This window comes from Sphaeramia orbicularis, chromosome 20, assembly GCF_902148855.1.
Source record: "Sphaeramia orbicularis chromosome 20, fSphaOr1.1, whole genome shotgun sequence".
Lineage (NCBI taxonomy): Eukaryota > Metazoa > Chordata > Actinopteri > Kurtiformes > Apogonidae > Sphaeramia > Sphaeramia orbicularis.
The window spans coordinates 41,158,899-41,178,468 of record NC_043976.1 but is presented as its reverse complement, the minus strand read 5'-3'; the positions used below and the strand labels follow the sequence as shown (position 1 = coordinate 41,178,468).

At 38.5% G+C, this 19,570-nt stretch overlaps 1 protein-coding gene across 5 annotated transcripts in view; it reads right to left on the bottom strand.

Moving 5' to 3' along the window:
• The window catches only part of tnikb (TRAF2 and NCK interacting kinase b), a 71,636-nt gene extending 57,494 nt beyond the window's left edge, over positions 1-14,142 (bottom strand). For 2 of the 5 annotated variants that reach the window (XM_030123369.1, XM_030123368.1), the window contains exons 1-2: positions 13,654-14,139; positions 5,983-6,048 (exon numbers count right to left, since the gene is read on the bottom strand). In XM_030123369.1, the coding sequence (XP_029979229.1) occupies positions 5,983-6,048; positions 13,654-13,761 (174 nt within the window). In that variant the 5' untranslated portion in view covers positions 13,762-14,139. Of the gene's footprint in view, positions 1-5,982; positions 6,049-13,653 lie in introns of all 5 variants that reach the window. The other 3 variants (XM_030123370.1, XM_030123371.1, XM_030123367.1) reach the window with 3 other exon arrangements.
• Positions 14,143-19,570: the final 5,428 nt, after the last annotated feature.

The following is a 19,570-nucleotide window of genomic DNA, read 5'->3' as shown; positions in this document are numbered from 1 at the left end:
ACAATACAACAAGACATGATGGGATACAATATGATTCGATGCAATGTGATATGACACAACACAACACGATACAATAGGATACGATATGATGAGACACGACAATACGATAGGATACGATGCAATTGGTTACATCACAACAAAACAAGAAATAGGTTGGCACGATACAAAATAATACAACACGACATGACAAGACATGATATGATACAATACAATATGACAATATAATGTGATGCGTTTTTATAATTTACAACAGATAACATCTACCTGTTAAGAATTCCTTGTATGTGTTTATGTACTTGGTGAAAAAAGATGATTCTGATTTTTGTCTTGTTACAACTTCTACATCATTTTCATGTTACTTTTTTTTTTTTTTTTTACATTGTTTTCATCTTGTTGTGTCTCTTACATCATATTCTTCTTGTATCTTTACCTCCGCCAAGAAGGTTATGTTTTTGCCAGGGTTTGTTTGTTTGTTTGTCTGTCTCTTTGTTTGTTTGTCTGTCCGTTAGTGTGCAACATAACTCAAAAAGTTATGGACAGATTTGGATGAAATTTTCAGGGTTTGTTGGAAATGGGATGAGGAAGAAATGATTAAATTTTGGTGGTGATCGGGGGGGGTGGGGGGGCGGCACTGATCAGCCTTGGCGGAGGTCTGCGCTCTCCGAGTGCTTCTAGTTTCTATTGTTTTCATCTCACTATGTTTTCTATGAATAATTTAGACTCTTATTATTTAAGGGCTGCCTGCTTTCTTCAGCTTTCACTTTCAGCCCTAGGCTCTGAACGATGGTTATAAACAAGTATTTCCATCTAATCCATTGAACCATCGACCCACTGGAAAACCTTGAAGGCAGCTTATTACAAAGTAAGGTTTCAGGCAGATTCAACTCTTGACAGCAGGTGAAACACTTGTCAATAAAATTTCTGTTCTGATTAAATAATTTGGGACCTGTAAACAAACGTCTTGAAGGTTGAAGGAAAGTCGTCAGTGTAAACAAAGGTAACAACCTGGTTTGCTCTGTGGTTTTTTTTTTATCCGCGTTGTACAGTAAACCTGCTTCTTGGCCTTGGGTTAAATGTACAAAGTGTTGCAGGACGAATGGCAGCGGTGCGCCATGATGAAGCAATAAAAAGCAAGGCAGATAAGACAGGCGAGATGAGAGCCACAGATAGCATCTCAGAGAGGGTTTTGTTTTGCTATCGCTCTTCCTCCAACGGCGACGACCGACCAAACAATCTCCCAGAGGTGACACGCAGCTCTGGTGTGCGTTAACGTGAACTTAAACCTGTACCTGAACTCGCAAACACACACACGAAGACGACCAGGCGGGAAGGAGATAAAGATAGCAACCAGGCGAGAACAGAGGGAGGAGGAGGAGAAGGAGGAGGAGGAGAAGGATGGAGATAGAAAAGGGCAGAATATCCTTTTAAGCAGCCTGAGGCGTAAAAACACACCTCAGGTCCCGCGTTGAGACAAGCCTCACATTCCTAACCCGAACACAAGCCCTGACACATTGAGGCAAGGTTTCAAACCAACGCCAAAATAGAACAGGCTCATCTGAGACAGTTCACACTAAAACCTGAATCAGAATCAGCATCATGTCAGCTTTAAAACCGAGACCTGCTTCTTTAGATTTCTTCATTAATCCCTTAAAACTGACCGCTGCAAATTTGCATCAAACCGTTTCCATTACTGAATCAGTCGAGATAGTGTACGTATTCCCCTAACACCAGTTTGGGCATATTCGATACATACCTAGTCAAGACACTGAAAATAATTTGTGGTATCATTAAAACCATCTCCATATCCTGAGATGGGAAAAGGTGTTATTGTCTTTTCATTACTATCTACCATTATGCCTGTTGTAGCAAATTTGCATCACACCCAAAATGATGTGCTTTGGTCAAATTAACAATCTCCACTTAATTTAGCATCTGTTTGAAAGCAAAAACAAATAATTTATCTAATTTTCTTATTATTATTTAATAAAGATTCAGTATGTAAGATCTGAGAAGGTTTGTGTTTAATTTGTTTAAAGGCTGGTTTTGAAGCCTCATGATGATCAAGATGCAGTTATCATGTTGGATTTTTGCAAACAAGTTCCAATATTTAGATTAAATGGGTGGAGTTGGCAAAGAGCAACAGATGAAACCAGATCATCCTGAAAACCCCGCCCACATCCACTTACAGTGTCATAATAAACCCCATCAGGTCGTTTGAGATTGTTAATAAATGTTAACACGTGCAGTTGTGTTGATAACAGTATAAATGTACAAGTACACTAATAACCGTTACCTGAGCTAATGAGCTGATAGACCATAGAATTCAACACATATTAATGCTAACATCAGCTAATGCAGTCAAGTTCCTCTGGTTATTGTAATAAATCACCTGTAAACTTCATGACACAATCCTCTGATGGTGGGTACCTTAAAAATTCACTTTCTGTACATTCGTCACAGTGGAGTTTACATTTTTGGGCTTCACCTCCTCCTTGTTAAATCATAAATTCTCTGTAAATGACTATATTAAACTGATTCTGAGTATAAATGACACCCAGATTAACACTCAGACAATTAAAGTGAGAGGTCTGAGGAGAAAAAGCTGTCAATGTGTGCATCAATACGACTGTTAATAAATATCATTAACCCTATGTTGCCGACACTGATTCACGGATTAAATCCGTGAAAACGCCCGCCTTTAACTCCACCTCCTCATTTATCATTATATTCCATCTTTTATATGTCTGAAACAGGAGGTACAAAGCTTTATCAAAAGGTTACACATCTGAGTGTTTCCACTGTTTTTTTTTTTCTACCGTCACTTGTATTTTTCTGTGTTCTAACGGTGACAGATTGGATCAGCCTCCAGGATAAAATCAATCTGGATGTAGATGAAAAGTGTCAACATGGAAGATAAAATAAAAATATTCTGCTCAGGGTTGATACAAGTTACACAGCTAAACATGTTTATGTCTATCTAGAATATTTCGATGGTTTAGACAGGTTTTATGGAGTGGTTTTATTTCATGTCCTGAAATATTTTAATCCTTTGAAGAGCTTGATTATTCCTATGAGAAACAAAAGTTTATCATCACTGTAGGACTTTCTTAACAGTAGTGGTGAAATAGACAGGTTTCCTGTAATTCTTAACATGTAGCTGCAAATTCTACTGAAGTTTCCTGGAAAGAATGACGTAACTTGGTTTATAGAGAAAATTACTTGTTTATTCATTACTCATATTATTAATCAGAATCTGAAAATAGTCCCTGACTAATCTCCCCCTGTTGTCTGATTAAAGCAGCATCTGTTTTACCAAATTACTAAGCCTTTTATAAAAACTGACGTTAAATATTAATGAACATTGGATTAATGTTTAATAAGTGCATTCACTGAATAACTGGCTTATGTTGTACTTAAAGTCCAGGTCTCATTTTACTCTCAAGGAACTTTGTAATAAAATAAAGGTTAAAATATTCAGAATTAAACAGTCTTAAAAAAATGTGACATTTAATAAATAAAGATTTTGTAAACCAAGGACAAAATAAGTAAACAGGATTAAAATGACCTATGTAGAAATTCTTAGTGGTGTTTTTTTTTTGTTTGGGTTTTTTTTTACCAGTATTAAATCGGAAGTATTTTTCATCCAGTTTCAGAGTGAAGGTGACATTAGAGATTGGCAATATGACCAAAATGTATTTATCAATTTATTAACCAGTTTTGGTCACTGCAGGTGTGTGTCCTACTTTTTCAGTGATACTATCATTGAAAAAAACTAACGACATGATAATACACTTTGTCTCCGTGGTTAAATTTGGTTTTGTATATACATTACCATAACTAAAGTGAAAGCAACAATTATTAAACTGAAGCTGAATAGAATGAAGATAAATACACACAAACACTAACACAAACAGTACTGTAAAACCATCAAAAGCTACATTTAGATTTTTTTTTTCAATGTTAAGCACAATTCATGATTTTTTAGCAATTGTATTCTTGCTACATTAAGCGAAGGTAAAACATGATTCAATCTGAACTATATGCAAGTTGTGACTGAAAAAATGCAACAAGATTAATATTATGTAAAAGATTCAACAAAAAAACAAAAACCACAAATAAAATAAAAGGCTATCGTAAGCTTGGATTGCACACTATAGGGCTTCCTGTGTTTACCTTTTTAATGCCTTGTATTTTTTCAGTAAAAATAATCAAAAAGTGTTCAGTCTGATGAAAGAGTTGATGAAAGTGTTGTAATGAAATAACTTTCAAAAAATGACAAAATTTAACAGATATAAATATAAAATATATAAAAGAAACTGGTAAAGGTACAACAAGGTGAAGACAATGTAACAAGATGAAAATGATATAAAAGACATTAAAAAAAACCACAATGTAACGGGTTAAAAACAACCTAATGAGGCAAAAATGACGTGAAAGATGCAACAAAACAAACTGTAACAAGTTAAATACGATGTACCAGGATTAAAATGACATAAAAGACATAAAAAATAACAAAATGTAACTACTTAACAGCTTCAGATGAAAATAACCTGAAAGATGTAACAAAACAAAATGGAACAAGTTAAAAACAATATGAGACAAAAAGCACAAAAGACGTAGAAAAAAAAGGCAACAAGTTAAAAACACAAGATGAAATGACATAAAAAAAACAACAAAATGTATCAAGTTCAAAACAATGTAATCAGATGAAGATGCCACAAAACTGGTGTACACAAATGCGACATAAAAGACTGAACAAGATGTAAAATAAGGAAAATGTCGTAACAGATAAACCAGACAGTAAATGGAGAAAAGACGTCGTAATGTTTCAGTTCCGTTGTTGACACTGAAAACTGATTTACACATTGGAGTGAAGTTCATGTTCATCATTTTCAGTCTTCATGGTGTTTTAGATTTTTCTACTTTGAGGATCTGTCAGAGCCTGGACTTAGTAGTAAAATATAGTGCTGCAACAACGAATTGATTAAATCGATTCTTAAAAGAGTTGGCAATGAATTCGGCAGTCGATTCATTGGGTCTTGAGCACGTTAGTATTGAGGCATGTGTACGCTGTGTAGTGTAACAGAGGAAAACACAGAGCAGCATGGCTGAGGCTTCGGACGCCGGGCAGCCCCATTTGGACGAAAAGTAGGGCGCCATTTATGTAACAAAACTCGACTATGGAGAAAAAAATGGCCAAAATCCCACAGCGCACTATGTTTCGGGCAAACGGGGCTGCTGTAGCCACTGGGAACATACTGTAAACCAAGCTTAAGATAGCCTACGTGTCGTGATTACTTTAGCCCTTTAGCTAGTTAGACACTATCGTAGTTATTACAACGTTTTCATCCATCTCTGTTTATCAGGCCACTAGACTAACGTTACTTATCGTTGACTGGAACTAATACATACAACACTAGTTTGATAGCCTATAACCGGAGCGAGTTGAAGACTATATCTTGCTAGTCTCTAGCCATAACCAGTCTAGGTAGCAAGCTAGTGCTCGCTAACTAAAGTCGAAGCCATTGTGGGGATGTAATCATTACTGACTTATCTGTAGCCTGTATTGCTTTGGGTTAAATACCAATCTTTGAGACTTGAGTCTTTTGTGTTTATCCAATGAATCAATTAGTTATAACAATAATCTACAGATTAATCAATTATTAAAATCATTGTTAGTTGCAGCCCTGGTAAAATATCAGTACTTTTACTTCGACTGGAGGAAACCATATGAACTTGATTTAGTAGTTAACTATTATCATGTAACATTCCTATTTTTGCTCAAACCAAGTTTATTTTACACCTAACCTGGACCACACCTGACCCATGATGTTCCCACAGCCTGAATCCAACAGCTGTATCATATTTTTCAGAGTTGTGTGGTATTTTGTGGTGATTCCATGTATGGTTTTGTGAGCAACAGGTAACGGGCCCATTTCATTGTTCAGGTATGAGGATGTTTAGATCCGAGTACAGACTCACCTTGTAGACCTGCCCATAGGTGCCATTACCGACCAGTTCAACCAGCTCGAAGATACCGGCTGGATCCTGTGGAGAGCAGAAAGGAGAAGTCATTCACAGGGAATTCAGTCCAAACCACAGCGCACACACAATGGATTTAGGAATTTCTTGTGGAATTTGACCTTCACACACACGTTCACAGTTGACTGAGCGGTGCATACCTGGAGGTCTTACCTGCCTGTGTCACTACTGTTATTAGCCCTTCGATAAGAAATCTCACTGAAAACGTCTATAAAACACGCTCCTTAAGGACAATATTACCAGCAAAACCACTAGAATGGCTGTTTTTAACCCTCTTGTCAAGACAATAACAACAAGACAATTAAAAATCACCTCCAAATGTTGATCTCACTCCATATCACTCGACACAGGTTTCAATGAATGAATGAGTGAATGAATCCAGATTAGGACACGGCCATAAAACTATGAAGAGCAAAGCCAAAGCAATTAAAACTAACCATAAAAAATAGTGATTGTAAGTGTTTTTTAACCACTGATTCCAGATGTGAAGCCAAGTTCTACTGATAAAAATATCACCTCAGCATCCATAAATCAAATCTTCCCTTTTCAGCTTTAAATGGATGTAATTTTTTCTTGTTCTGGTGTTCAGTGCTAATTCTAAAGCCATAAAACAAACAAAAAACAAACAACTGAAGCATTAATTGCAATTATCTGTGTGAAAATAACAGTCAAATCTGAATTACTGTGAGCATTAAGACTAATGAATGGCATAAATAAATGTCAATGTAGTAATACATCCTGTTTGCTTAATGGAGAAAAATTAAATACACTGTGACCTGTATCTGGATTTATAATAAAATAAAATCAATATGTACATTTATATTGTAGTCTAAAGGAAAGGTGAGAGACATGACATTGGCAATACTTCAGGACAATCTGAACTAAAAGATCATATGAGGATCTTTTGAGGTACAAATACAATCCATGATGTGAATTACAGTTTTATTATTATTTTATTTGTTAACTTGTATTTTACCAGGACAAAAAAAGACTGGCAGAGATTACAAATCACTTTTGCAAGACTGTCCTGGTCAAGTTTTCTCTTGTCTTGTAAAATGTAGTTGAGTCACAACCAAATTCTGCCCAGTTGTCCTCTAGTTTCCTCTGGTTTCTGGAGGTTTAGTCTGAGTATGATGCTTTGTTTGGTTGGGTCTGACTAAAATGTCTGCATTTTTGCAGAATTTTGGACCAATATTATTAAAACACTAACAATATCTATATGTTTTTCCTCATACAGTCCCTTTTGAACTAAGTGTTTTGCTGCTACATTGAACCGAGGTGCTAAACTGATTTTCATTGTTCCTGTGATAGTGACAATAAAGATCTATTCTATTCTATTCTATTCTATTCTATTCTATTCTATTCTATTCTCTATATGAAGTTACACATTTTCCTGTACATACAGCTGCAGTGTTTCCTTAACTATATGGACTGTGAACTAACTTAAGTTTATAATGAATGAAAATGTTTTTACGCTCTAACAGTACCATAAATCATCTTTGTAAATCAGACACACTTCAGACAGACTTACGGTAATCACTCATCATTATTTCTTCCACTACGGCAAAATCACATTATATGAATTAATGTAAATTATTATGACTAATTCTGAACACTTGAGTGCAGGCAGCTGCTAAAGTATCACTACAGACAGAAATAAACACACAAACCTAGCATCATGTGCTAATGACAATAATGCTACAAATCCGTAGCTTAATGCAGCACTTGCAGTAAAAAATTCCAATTACACTGATAAATGGTCCATAAAACAAACATCAGCAACCTAGGAAAGACTTGATAGTGCTCTTATTTATTTGTTTAATAATGTGAAATGATGGAAATATACAGTTCGTTGTTGACTTTTTTTTCACATTTTTATTACAAATTTCACCAAGATGGAGCCAGAACTGGACCTGTTTTTTTGGTATTACGTGCCCTTCGACCATCAAGTTGAAGTCAATCAACACTCATTAAAACTTTTAAAGTCTAAGAGAGAAACAATGAAATTATGTTTACGTCACTGATATTTTCCAATGAATCAGATTATCAAAGTTTTAAACCAGCCTCTTATTCTGACCAGAGATGGACCAATGTATCGGTCAAACATCGGTACCACCAAACAGGTTTTTGCTGCAATTATATTCCTTATGCCACGTTTTCACTGCATGGAACCGGCTCGGCTCAACTCGACTCAGCTCGGGTACCAGGTACTATTGCTACAGACCATTTCCATTACAGGATACTACCATCTTTAGAGTACCTGGATGTCATAGTGATGCAGCACATTACTTCCGTGTCGTCTGTTCAGAGAGTTGCTGATAAACTAGCTTGTTGTGTGTTGTCTCGTCAAGCTCACGCTGAATTTTTACGTCGGCCACCTACTCTCTTTAACCGATCATGGTGTAGATTTGCGGGCTGTCATCATGTGGATTAACCTACCGCTATATTTACTGTAAACTTCTGTATCTGTTTTTTGTAAAACAGCGGGTCACAGAGACAACTCTCTGACCAATCAGTGGTCTGCAGTGTGTACACGTCACGTTTTAGTATCTGGTCCCCAGTCTTAGAACCTCGGCGGAGGTGATACCAAAAAACTAGTTCCAGGTACCAGATTCCAGTTCTTTTTTCATAATGGAAATGCAAAAAGGCCAAGTCGAGTTGAGCCAGTAGCGGAAACGCAGCATTAGATGTGGCCCCAGGACCATTTTGGACACAATAAAAAATCAATGTGAAGAGGTTAAGATTTTTGGTGTATATCTCATCTGTTTTAGCATCCCAATTTTTACTACATAGATATGCTAATTGGGAGTCAGCCCTTTGTTCCCCAGTACCAAGGATTAGGGTTTGGATTAGGGTTAACTGATTACCTAAAAAGACACTGGAGAACATAGGTAATTTAATTTAACTTAATTTTATTTATTAGTTTATTTGACAGGGACAATGTACATTCATCAACATTGCTGTAAATGTACCAGAGTTAGCCTAATGGCTATTTTTCATCTGTTGTTCCTAGACAGAAACAGGAGACATCAGCATCAAAGGTAGGGTAGGAGATCCTGGAAAAACGGTTCGAGTGAGCTACATTTTGAAAATACACAATCCAAAAGTCCAAACCCCTTCCTTAAGACTTCCCCCCAAAGCCACGCCTCCAGAGTACCGGAACACTCAATGCTTGTTCCCAAGGGTTCACAAGCACTGCACAGCATCAGTTCACCCACCTGCTCTAACTTTACATCCTAATATAGCTAATATAGCTAGCCAAGCTCTGGCTCTGGCTTCGTTTCCTGTACAAGTGCTCCAAGCATCTGTGAACGTGCGATTCGTGCACGAAGAAGGGTACATGCGGGGGTGGGGGCAAATGACACTTGAGTTTGATAAACATATCACGATTCAACCATTTCGATGGGCCGGTTAAAATGATTGGATGGTGTTTTTTCCATTCTGTCTGTTCCACAGGTGACTAAATATTTTTATTTTTGTGTTAGAGCATTTTTTTAATTGGTTGCAATCAGGGTGTGAAGGGGAGTTTAAGCAATATAGTAAAAATGCTCCAGGAAAGCATCTCCTACCCCACCTTTAATATAATATAAATCACATTCATAAAACTGTACAATATACATTTAGGAAAAAAAAAATTGACAATATGGCACATTACAGGTACCAGGAAACATAGGTACTGAGGGAAAATAGGTACCCTCCCGCTAATTCAAATGGTCTAAACGGATGCTTCATTATTTATTGTCTTGTGTGAAGACCCATAGACCTGCAAGACCTCCACCAAAGTCTGGAATATGTATTGAAAATGTGATGAGAGGTACTTGAGTCAGTCTATTTCTGTATCTATGGTCATGCTTTCCTTTGTACAACATAAGGGATAAATAAAAAACAACTAAACAGAAAATAACCCCACTATCAGGATCAGCCCTGAATCCTGCAAAGAGTGTCTGAAATTCCAAGTGTTGGAATATCACATAAAGTCCATGTAAAGCAGAGTAAAACCGCTGAGACACACATCTACAGGTAAACACTCACACAGGAGATAATCTGATCCCCAGGCTGATTAAAATTCAGTTAAATTCCCAAAACACAGATCTCATCTCTAATCTTAACGGTGCGAGTACAGGAGGCCACATGAGGGACTATTACAGCAGAAGATCCTGACGGGGATTAGTTTAAAAAGCAGCGTTCCTTCTGACTCAAGGTCAAACACAAGCTCATCTAATCCTGGAGGACGAGGACATGCCAACACCTGGACCAGGCTTTTACAGCCCTTCACCACAGAGACATGGACGTCCACTTTGAGCAGATGGACGACTAAATGGACGCCAAAAATGCTAAACTCAAGGACAACAGTTTGTAACATTTATACGCAGACTAACGGAGTTTGTCTGCTTTTCAGATATACTACATTGGTCTTATATGGATGGATGGATGGATGAAGGACAGAGGGATGGATGGATGGATGGATGGATCAGACAGACAGACAGACAGACAGACAGACAGACAGACAGACAGACAGACAGACAGACAGACAGACAGACAGACAGACAGACAGACAGACAGACAGACAGATAGATAGATAGATAGATAGATAGATAGATAGATAGATAGATAGATAGATAGATAGATAGATAGATAGATAGCACTTAACATGGTCCATATCACTATGTTCTATTTTGTCACGTCTTCACCCAATGAGAGAAGAGACGTCTGGAGGTTTTTCAGCAGTAGGTCATGAACTAACGAGTCAGAGGCTGCATCATTAACCAAACATCACCAAAGACAACCTCCTTAAACACCAGATTAGTCACATCTGCTCTAAACACGACACGTCCACCAGTTGGTCATTATAAAAGGTATATTAGATTATATTCTGTCTGCAGCCTTGAAACATGACAGTAGGAATAGAATTTACAGACGAACTGATTCATTCTTTAATAAAAGAGGATGTTGCTCAAACTACACTTTACTGAGACATGAACTTGGCAATGTGTGTGTTTAACCAAGCAACATGGAAATGCATTTAATTCACAGTCATGTATTGAGGTTAAACACTGTATATGGACGTGTTTTTCTACCACTTAAACTTAAGATGCGTTAATTGATGCGACTATTAAATGGATAATGTATTAAAATTTAGCTGAAGTCGCTGCTGTCTGAGAGAATTGTAAATATGTGTTTAATTTACTGAATATATTATGACTGACTACATTATACAATATATGCAGTATATATATTACTGTAGCAGTCACTTCTGAAAGGCTTTTTTTTCTCTTTTCTTTTTATAATATTTTCACTGTTTCTTAGTTAATATTTTTTAATGAACCAGGTTGGAGGTAAGACAATGCAGCAATACATTTACACTTACAAGTAAATTCATTACACATTCCTTTAAAAGGACAGTAATTAGAGAAAACTTATGGAGCCTCATATTTTCCTCGTCTTGTGTCTCTACATTTATGTATAAAATCATACTTAGATCGGCTGCATTCTTTTGTTCTGTCTTACGGACAGTATTATCCACGATGTCCACAGGTTGGACAACAACCACTTTGGTTTATCTCAGACTTTGGACACATTTGGAGTCAATTTTGTGTTGTTCATAGCTATTTACTAAAACGAAGGTCATGTAGATAGAATTTTTGAATAAACAGAAGGAAAAAAAAAATCTGTTTGGTGCGAAGTTGACGTAAATATGGCTGTGACTCATAGCGGAGGTGTGGATGTTTTGTTTCAGAGACGTCATGTTCAACTGAATAAAATGTAGTTCAGATTGATCTAACTGCTTGTATTGACTCTGTATCCATGAGCAGTAATATAGAAAAGTGCACGTGAATGGAATCCTGAGGTTGGTGAAGTGTCAGACCTGTAATATGAAAGCTGGATTTCTAAACAACTGACCCTAATTTATTCATCCAACATGCTCTCAGACCACTTGAACTGCAATCAATGATGCAGAAAAATACTGACAACTGAATCTGAACGAGCTGATGAACATAGAGTTTTCTCAGTAAATCTGGTCCAAATCCACCTTCTGCTGTTTATCCTCTGTGATCGCACTGATGGGTTCTATTCTGATTAACTGCTTCAGGACTCATTAAACATGCTTTTTGTAAATGTTCGTCTCTAGTCAGAGCCATGTAAACACAGCTTATGGTGAGGACAGGAGGTGAGGTCAAATGAAAACCAAAGGTGCTCCTGGGAGCTCATTTAGGATGTGATTCGTTGCAGAAACAGGAAGTGTGTGTGCGCTTGCGACAGGCTTTGCGTCACACTCAAATGTTTCCCCTCAGCTCTGTGTGCTGTGTCCTGGGTGACCTAATTTCACAGAGGAAAAGAGCCAGGGTTCTCATCTCGACACCAACGCATACGACCTTCTCTATGGTTGTGTTTCTTTGTCTGCCGGTGTTTGTGAGTCTGCATCTGTAACAGTGTACAACAAACACACACACACAGACACACACACAGTCCCATCATGTCCAGACTTGATTGTTCCTCTGCAGGTACGACTGAGTTGCGTAAGCATCAGCCAAGAGGAGAAAGAAAGAAGACAGCACAGTGAAGAACACACATGACACACAAACACACACACATGACACACAGACACACACACATGACACACACACGACACACACACATGACACACAGACACACACACATGACACACAGACACACACACATGACAACTACACTTCATGACAAACTGAGCACATGTTCAAACCAATCCAACTGAATGTGTGTTTATATTCTCTGGTTGTTTCATCATAGTATCTGTCACACGCAAATGTGCGCGCGCACACACATACATTCCTGCACTGTCTCTCCCACTGTGCACCGCCTGTCTTTGTAGACGCACACGTACACGCGCACATACCCACAAACAGCCTCTGCCTGCGATGCAATGCTGCTGTCGCCACAACATCACGAAATGGCGGAACTCGCTCCTGTTTCGGTTATCATCGCTATTATTCATATTGCGTGCGTGTGCACGTGTGCATGTGCCTGGGTGTGCGCGCGTGCTCGTGTGTGTGTGTGTGTGTATGCTGTGAATGTGTCAGTGAGCAGGCAGCTTAACATCTGCCCCACATAGTACAGACAGAACGGCCTCTATTATCCCGTCTGACGCACGCGCACGGGGCTGTGCACGCGCGCAGCAGCGGCTCAGGGCCTCATCACATCACGTTCCAATTGTTAAGAAAAAAACATCAACAAACAGCAACAACAGGAGCACAGTGTCGGTGGGAGGCCACATGATCCCACACTCCGCCATCCGACCTGATTTCCTCAATCACTGGCCGCCGTGCACGCGCGCTGCAGCCCACTCCATATCCCTCTCGCGCACACACATTTATAGATTTATATTTATATTTATCTATATATGGGGTACATCGCACATGCACACGCGCGCACATCACCGGGCAGAGGAAGGCGCAGAGAGACGCATCCTCTGCGCGGTGGTGGAGAGGACGGATGGATGGATGGATGGATGGATTGGGGGGGGGGGGGGGGGGGGGGGGGGGGGGACAGGTGCTCGGCGGCCTCACACGCACGCGCGCACAGACAGAGACAAGGCAGGCACGCGCTCCCACACACACAGAGGTCGACATTTACCCGTAGTGCAGACAGGTCTATCTCGTCCAGACTCCGCGCAGGGGAGTCGCTCGCCATGGTTCTCTCGGTAGAAACGAGACTCAAGATGGAAGCTTCCTCAACGACCATCGACCGAGAGGTGCAGAGCGGCGGGGATGAACACACTCACACTCCTGCTCGAAAATAAAGAAATCCCCCCACCCGCCCCAAACACACAAAAAATCCCCGTGTATCCTTGTGCAGGTTTCCGGTGAAGAAGAAGCGGCGGCTCCGGGAGCGCAGAACGGAGGCGACGTGCGCGGAGCTCCAGGTGCTGCTACATGCTGCTCGGTGCCGTCAATCCGGTGAATCCGGTTGCTACATGCCTCCACCTCGACCCCCAATCAGGGCATGAGGAGGAGGGGGAGGAAGAGAGGAGACGTGTACGGGCGGAGGAAGAGGAAACCGCGACGGCAGGAGCGCACAGCAGCCGAGGAGGCGCACGGAGAGCGACGGACACATTCCGTCCGTGCGTCCGTCTGTCTGTGCGTTTGGCGGAACAGCGGCGCGCTGTGCCGGGAGTGGCCTGTGAGGAGGCTGCGCCGTGAGACAGAGACGCCCACAGACTCACCCACACCCCCAATGTGAGAGGAGGAGAGGAGGCGGACGCAGAGCCGCGTGCGCACCGGAGCGGATGGATCCACGCGGCGATCAATCACACGCGGGTCACACGGCCTCAAGGTGTGAGCAGGCGGCGCGCTCAGGGAGGGGCCGTAAAACATCACCCCACCACCACCGCCCCCACCCCCCAGGGGACACATCCAGCCTTCAGTCAGGTCCTAAATGCCCCATTAAAAACACTTCAACACCGGTATTCACAGGAGCACACAGGACCCACATGTTCATCCACACAGAGGAGGAACGAGTACTAATACACACGGAAAGTACTACAGATACTACATCTGGTGAAATACTGACAATCAGGTGTTAAAGTACACAGAGGCGTCTCCATCAGAGGTCCCAATAACTGGGTAAAAAAGATAGACGGATGGACAAAATGAAAAAAACTGAACAAAACTGGCCAGAAAATGAACAAAAATGGACACATATAAGTAGCACACTGAACAGAAACAACCAAATAATTACCAATAACTAAAAATGATAAATATAAGCAGCAAAATAAGTAAAAATGAACAAAACAGGGAACAAAATGGACGAACAAGCAGCAAAGTGAATAAAAAAGTACACAAAATAGGCAAGAAAATGAACATAAATAAGTAGCACAATGGAACAAACAAAGAATGAAATAATTAACAAAATGAAGAAAAATGACAACTGTAAGCAAATAAATTATTTTTAAAAAGGCAAGAAAAGGAGCAAACTAAACAAATATAAGCAACACAATGACCAAAAAGAAAAAAAAATAATGAAAAAAGTCAGAACAAAAACTGAACAAAAGAAATGAACAAAACAAGATCTCAGATTAACTCATTTTATCTATTTTGACTTAAAGCTGTATTACTACATACATTACTACCACCCCCCCACCCCCCCCCCAGAAAAAAACAAAAACATAGTAATTGACTGAAAGATGTAAACTAGGATTTTTTCATGATCATATATCTGAAGTGCATGTAAAAACATTACATTTCATTATTCTAATTATCTGATTACAAACACTTATTGGATTTTTATGGTCATGTAAACAGGCTCAGTGTTTCATTCTGTTCCGGAAAAGTTAAACATTTTCACCCAGTGGTGCTAAAAAACTACTGCGCAAACTTAAATACATAAACTGTAAACACAACAAGTAAGTAAATCACGTGTAACCAAATAAAACAATGTAAAAATCATATTGTCACCTTCCTAAAATAACTTCCTATGTCATTTTTTAACAAAACAACTTTTTTGCCTGAATCATCAAATACTCAGTTTTTTGTGTTTTCTGAAAAATTCTGGAAAAAATTACCTAAGTAATTATTTTAGGAAGGTGATTATCTGAATTTATCAGCTATAGAATAATTGCTTTTAATTTTAGATATTCACAATTTCTTGGACCATAATGTTCCAATAGAACTGAGTGAAATTGTATTTATTTATTGTTTTGACCCTCCTGGGCCTCCATAGTTTAGAGATACGTAATAAAATGCTCAACTTGATCCAGATCCAGTGAAAGTAAATGCTGCTGATGAAGTACAAGCTGTTGCATTCTTAACCTGCGACGCCTCAGAGCGTGCACAGGCAGATTCTCCAAAGCACATGTTGGAAACAAAGCGGCTGCGGTTTTCTCACGCCCTGATGTCACTGAATCGACTGCAAAATGACGGATTCTCAGAACCTGAGATTAGAGGATGGCATCTACAGGACACACCCAAAACCTGCAGAGCATGAAAACAGCCAATACCACATGTCAAGTAGAACATGGAGAACATGTTGATTCAGTTTTCAGGAGTTTTAAAGGCTCTACATGTAGTGAAATGATCCTGTGTTTAGAATAAAGTTCTGCCACAGTTGCCAATGTATTGGATTGTAGAGATATGAAATGAATTTATTTCCAGTGATGGGTGCCGGTATTAGTGACCACTAGAGGGAGTAGTGAGTCTCTCTGCCAATTTAAAATGATCAGGAATAAGTATAACAGTCAGAAACATGCTTCTTTTTTAAATCAAATATGCTCATTAAAGTTCTAATTCATTTTTTAAAAAGTGTATGAGGTGAAAATCCTTCAGGAATGAAAGTCTTATAAAAAAAAAACAAAAAAAAACCTTATATAATACTGTGTATATAATTATGGTGGCACAATTAGTCACAATATCTGTGCAATTTTTTCCTAAAGGCTGCAACATAGAAGTCCAGATTTGGATTATTTATGATCTAATTGCAGAAATACAAACAAAATATTTACTTGTTGTTAGGTTTTACTAATACAGTGAAAACAGCTAATTTTTATTTTTTTTTTTTAACTTTTTTTTTTAAATTCTAGTCTAAGCTTGTGTAAAGAGGTGATATGTGGTGTTTCTATTTTAAAATGTTTATAAATAACCTAAAATTAACCTCAGTGTTTAGAACTGAGAGCTGCTCTGTCAAAGATGCCAATGTATTCGAAATCGTTTGCAGAGATATTCATTTCCAGCGATGGGCTGGGGGATTTATGTGACCACTAGAGGGAGTAGTGAGTCACTCTGCTGGCCAAGGCCAAGTTGTGGATGAGACTCAGAGAGAAACAACTGTCAGAGTCAAAGAAAAGAAGTGATCAAAGTAGGATCCATTGTTTTCAGAGCTGGACACTAAAGTTTGATGCTGAAATGGCAGTGTTACTTCTCCTAAATTGCTCCTGTTCCTACTTTTTCTTGAATGTGTTGCAACTGACTGTAAGGAATGGATATACAGTCTACAGATTAAATATTCATTCATTCATTCATTTTCTGAACCTGCTTTATCCTCACTGAGGTCCCAGCTACTTATGGGCGAAGGCGGGGTACACCCTGCACATTTCACCAGTTCATCACAGGGCTGAACATATGGAGACAAACAATCACACTCACATTCACATCTATGGGCAATTTTAGATTAACCAATTAACCTATCAGTGCATGTGTTTGGATGGTGGGAGGAAGCCGGAGTACCCGAAGAGAACCCACGCAGACACGGGGAGAACATGCAAACTCCACACAGAAAGGTCCCACCCCCATCGACAGATTTAATATGTTAGGTTTATTGTTTTTATATTAAATACAAGTCAAAGTACATTTATGTAACCGTTAAGCACTTTATTTTTTTCCAGGTTGGAAATTAATGGTACTTTATCTTTTTTTATTTATTTATTTATTTTAAATTTTAAACAACTGTGTAGCAAATGGCATCCAACTCTATTACCATAAGGGGGAAAACAGGCATATTCTACTGATTATTTAGGCAAAATGTGAGACACTTTTCAAGAGGATGAGACGTGAGTTATGTATTTATAGCATCAAATACATTAAAACTTTGATCTCTGCCCTAAAAAAACACAAATTCCATTCCACAAATTCATTCCATTCTCTCCTGCACAGCACCAGAAAGTTCATGGTGGCTCATTTAGACTATAGAAAAACAGTTTTATCAGATTTATGTCACAAAACACTGTGCATTCAGTCATATTGAGCCATTTCATATTCAGTAGCTAGAAAACAGTAGGCTATTAGCACTCACCTTTGATTTAATGAAGAAGAATTCCTGTTGTACTTCTCTGGTACAGCAGCATTGTCAGTCCATAAAAATTTGAATGCATATAACGATCTATATTCTTATATGTTTTCAACTATGTAACTCCGTAGGGATTCTCCATTCATACCACCGACTTGCTAGCTCTATGCTAGGCTAGGCTAAGTTAGCTAAACATTAACACAGTGTTGCTCTTCTTAGTGAATTAAATACCCCAACAAATTTACATTAAATATTGAATATACATCAACAAAGGGTATAAAAGTTGTGGTTTAGCTTGTTCTTGTCTGTCTTACCTATTTTTTGGAAAGTTCATGCGAATAATTGGGTCTTAAAACAGAAGATAGTGAAAGGCCTGCACTGCTGTTCACTGTTAGCATTAGCTACTGTTAGCAACATTTACTGAATGAAACAGGCTAAAGGTTTTGATTTTCATAAATATTAACTAATATTCTGTCATATATTGATTCAAACTTAGCAAGTTGAGAAGTAAACAATGACAGAGTAATGTGGAAAAATTTTCCTTGTGCTACAGTTAACTATCTTAGTTTATTGATACTCTGAGAAATAAGTTTTTTTTTTTCATATTTTTCTCCAGGTAAAGGGTAGTTTAAATTGAGCTAAACTTTACCTGGAGATTTATATTTACTCATTTTGTTATCATTATTTCAACTAACTATTGATGACGTTTTATGTTGTATGTCACTGCTGTGTTGAGTCAAGTCTGCATGAAATTAAAGGTAAATCCAGTTTTCTGTTTTAATCTCTGAATTTACTCTGAGCTTTAATGATTGATTGTTTTTTTGTTGTTTTAATTTTAACTGAATATATATTTTTTTTTTTATGTCCAAGATGAACAGTCATTCAAATCATAATTAGAACCACAATATTTACTTCAGTCATTCCATTCCATTATTTTTTCTTATATGAAACTTCCTGAACAAATGAAATTTATTCTTCAGCTGAAACACTTTAATTGTGCTTCTGTGGTGCCCCCCAGTGGCTCCACTGAGTCCTGCATCACATATTAAATACTGACACTGCCTTCAAGCGGTTTGGAGAACTCTGACATGATAAAATATTCTAATTAAACGTCAGCACTGGCCAACACCGACATGAACACGTGAGGAGTGAAGTCAAAGACTCGACCAGGTCTCGACTTGTTAAAACCTCGTTTATTGTTTTTCCATCATTTCACAAGAAGCGACACATGATGCATTGCTGCAAACCAGATTGTTTTAGGCATAAACAGTCAGTGCAAATAGTGCATTTTAGATAAAGACGGCCATAACAGACAGAAAGGATCTGAGGAAACTACCCATGCACCTGCTGGAGATCAGAATATCAGTATTTAGACAAAAACACAGAAATCATCAAAACTCTACATCTGAGAACATCTACTGTATTAAAGGAGGTGAAAGACTGGGTTTTATGTCCATACAAATACAGCACTGAAGGTTTCTTTTAGGCTTGATGGGTTTTTTTTAAAAATATATTTATTTTTTTACTTGTTTGTTTTTAAGTAGTTGCTGGTGTTATAGTTAAGACCATTAGATCCAGACCAGGACCAGAATCTGGGAGTCTCAGAGCCAGAGGCTTTGAGTCTGAGTCAAGACCAAAAACCAGACCAGATACACAACATCAGCATTTTTAAATAAAATAAACTGCCAAAGATTTCTACGAAATGTTATTTTGTTTTACTACACTGTTAAAGAGTAACTCTGACTCAGTATATGTATCATGAACCTGGTCCAAA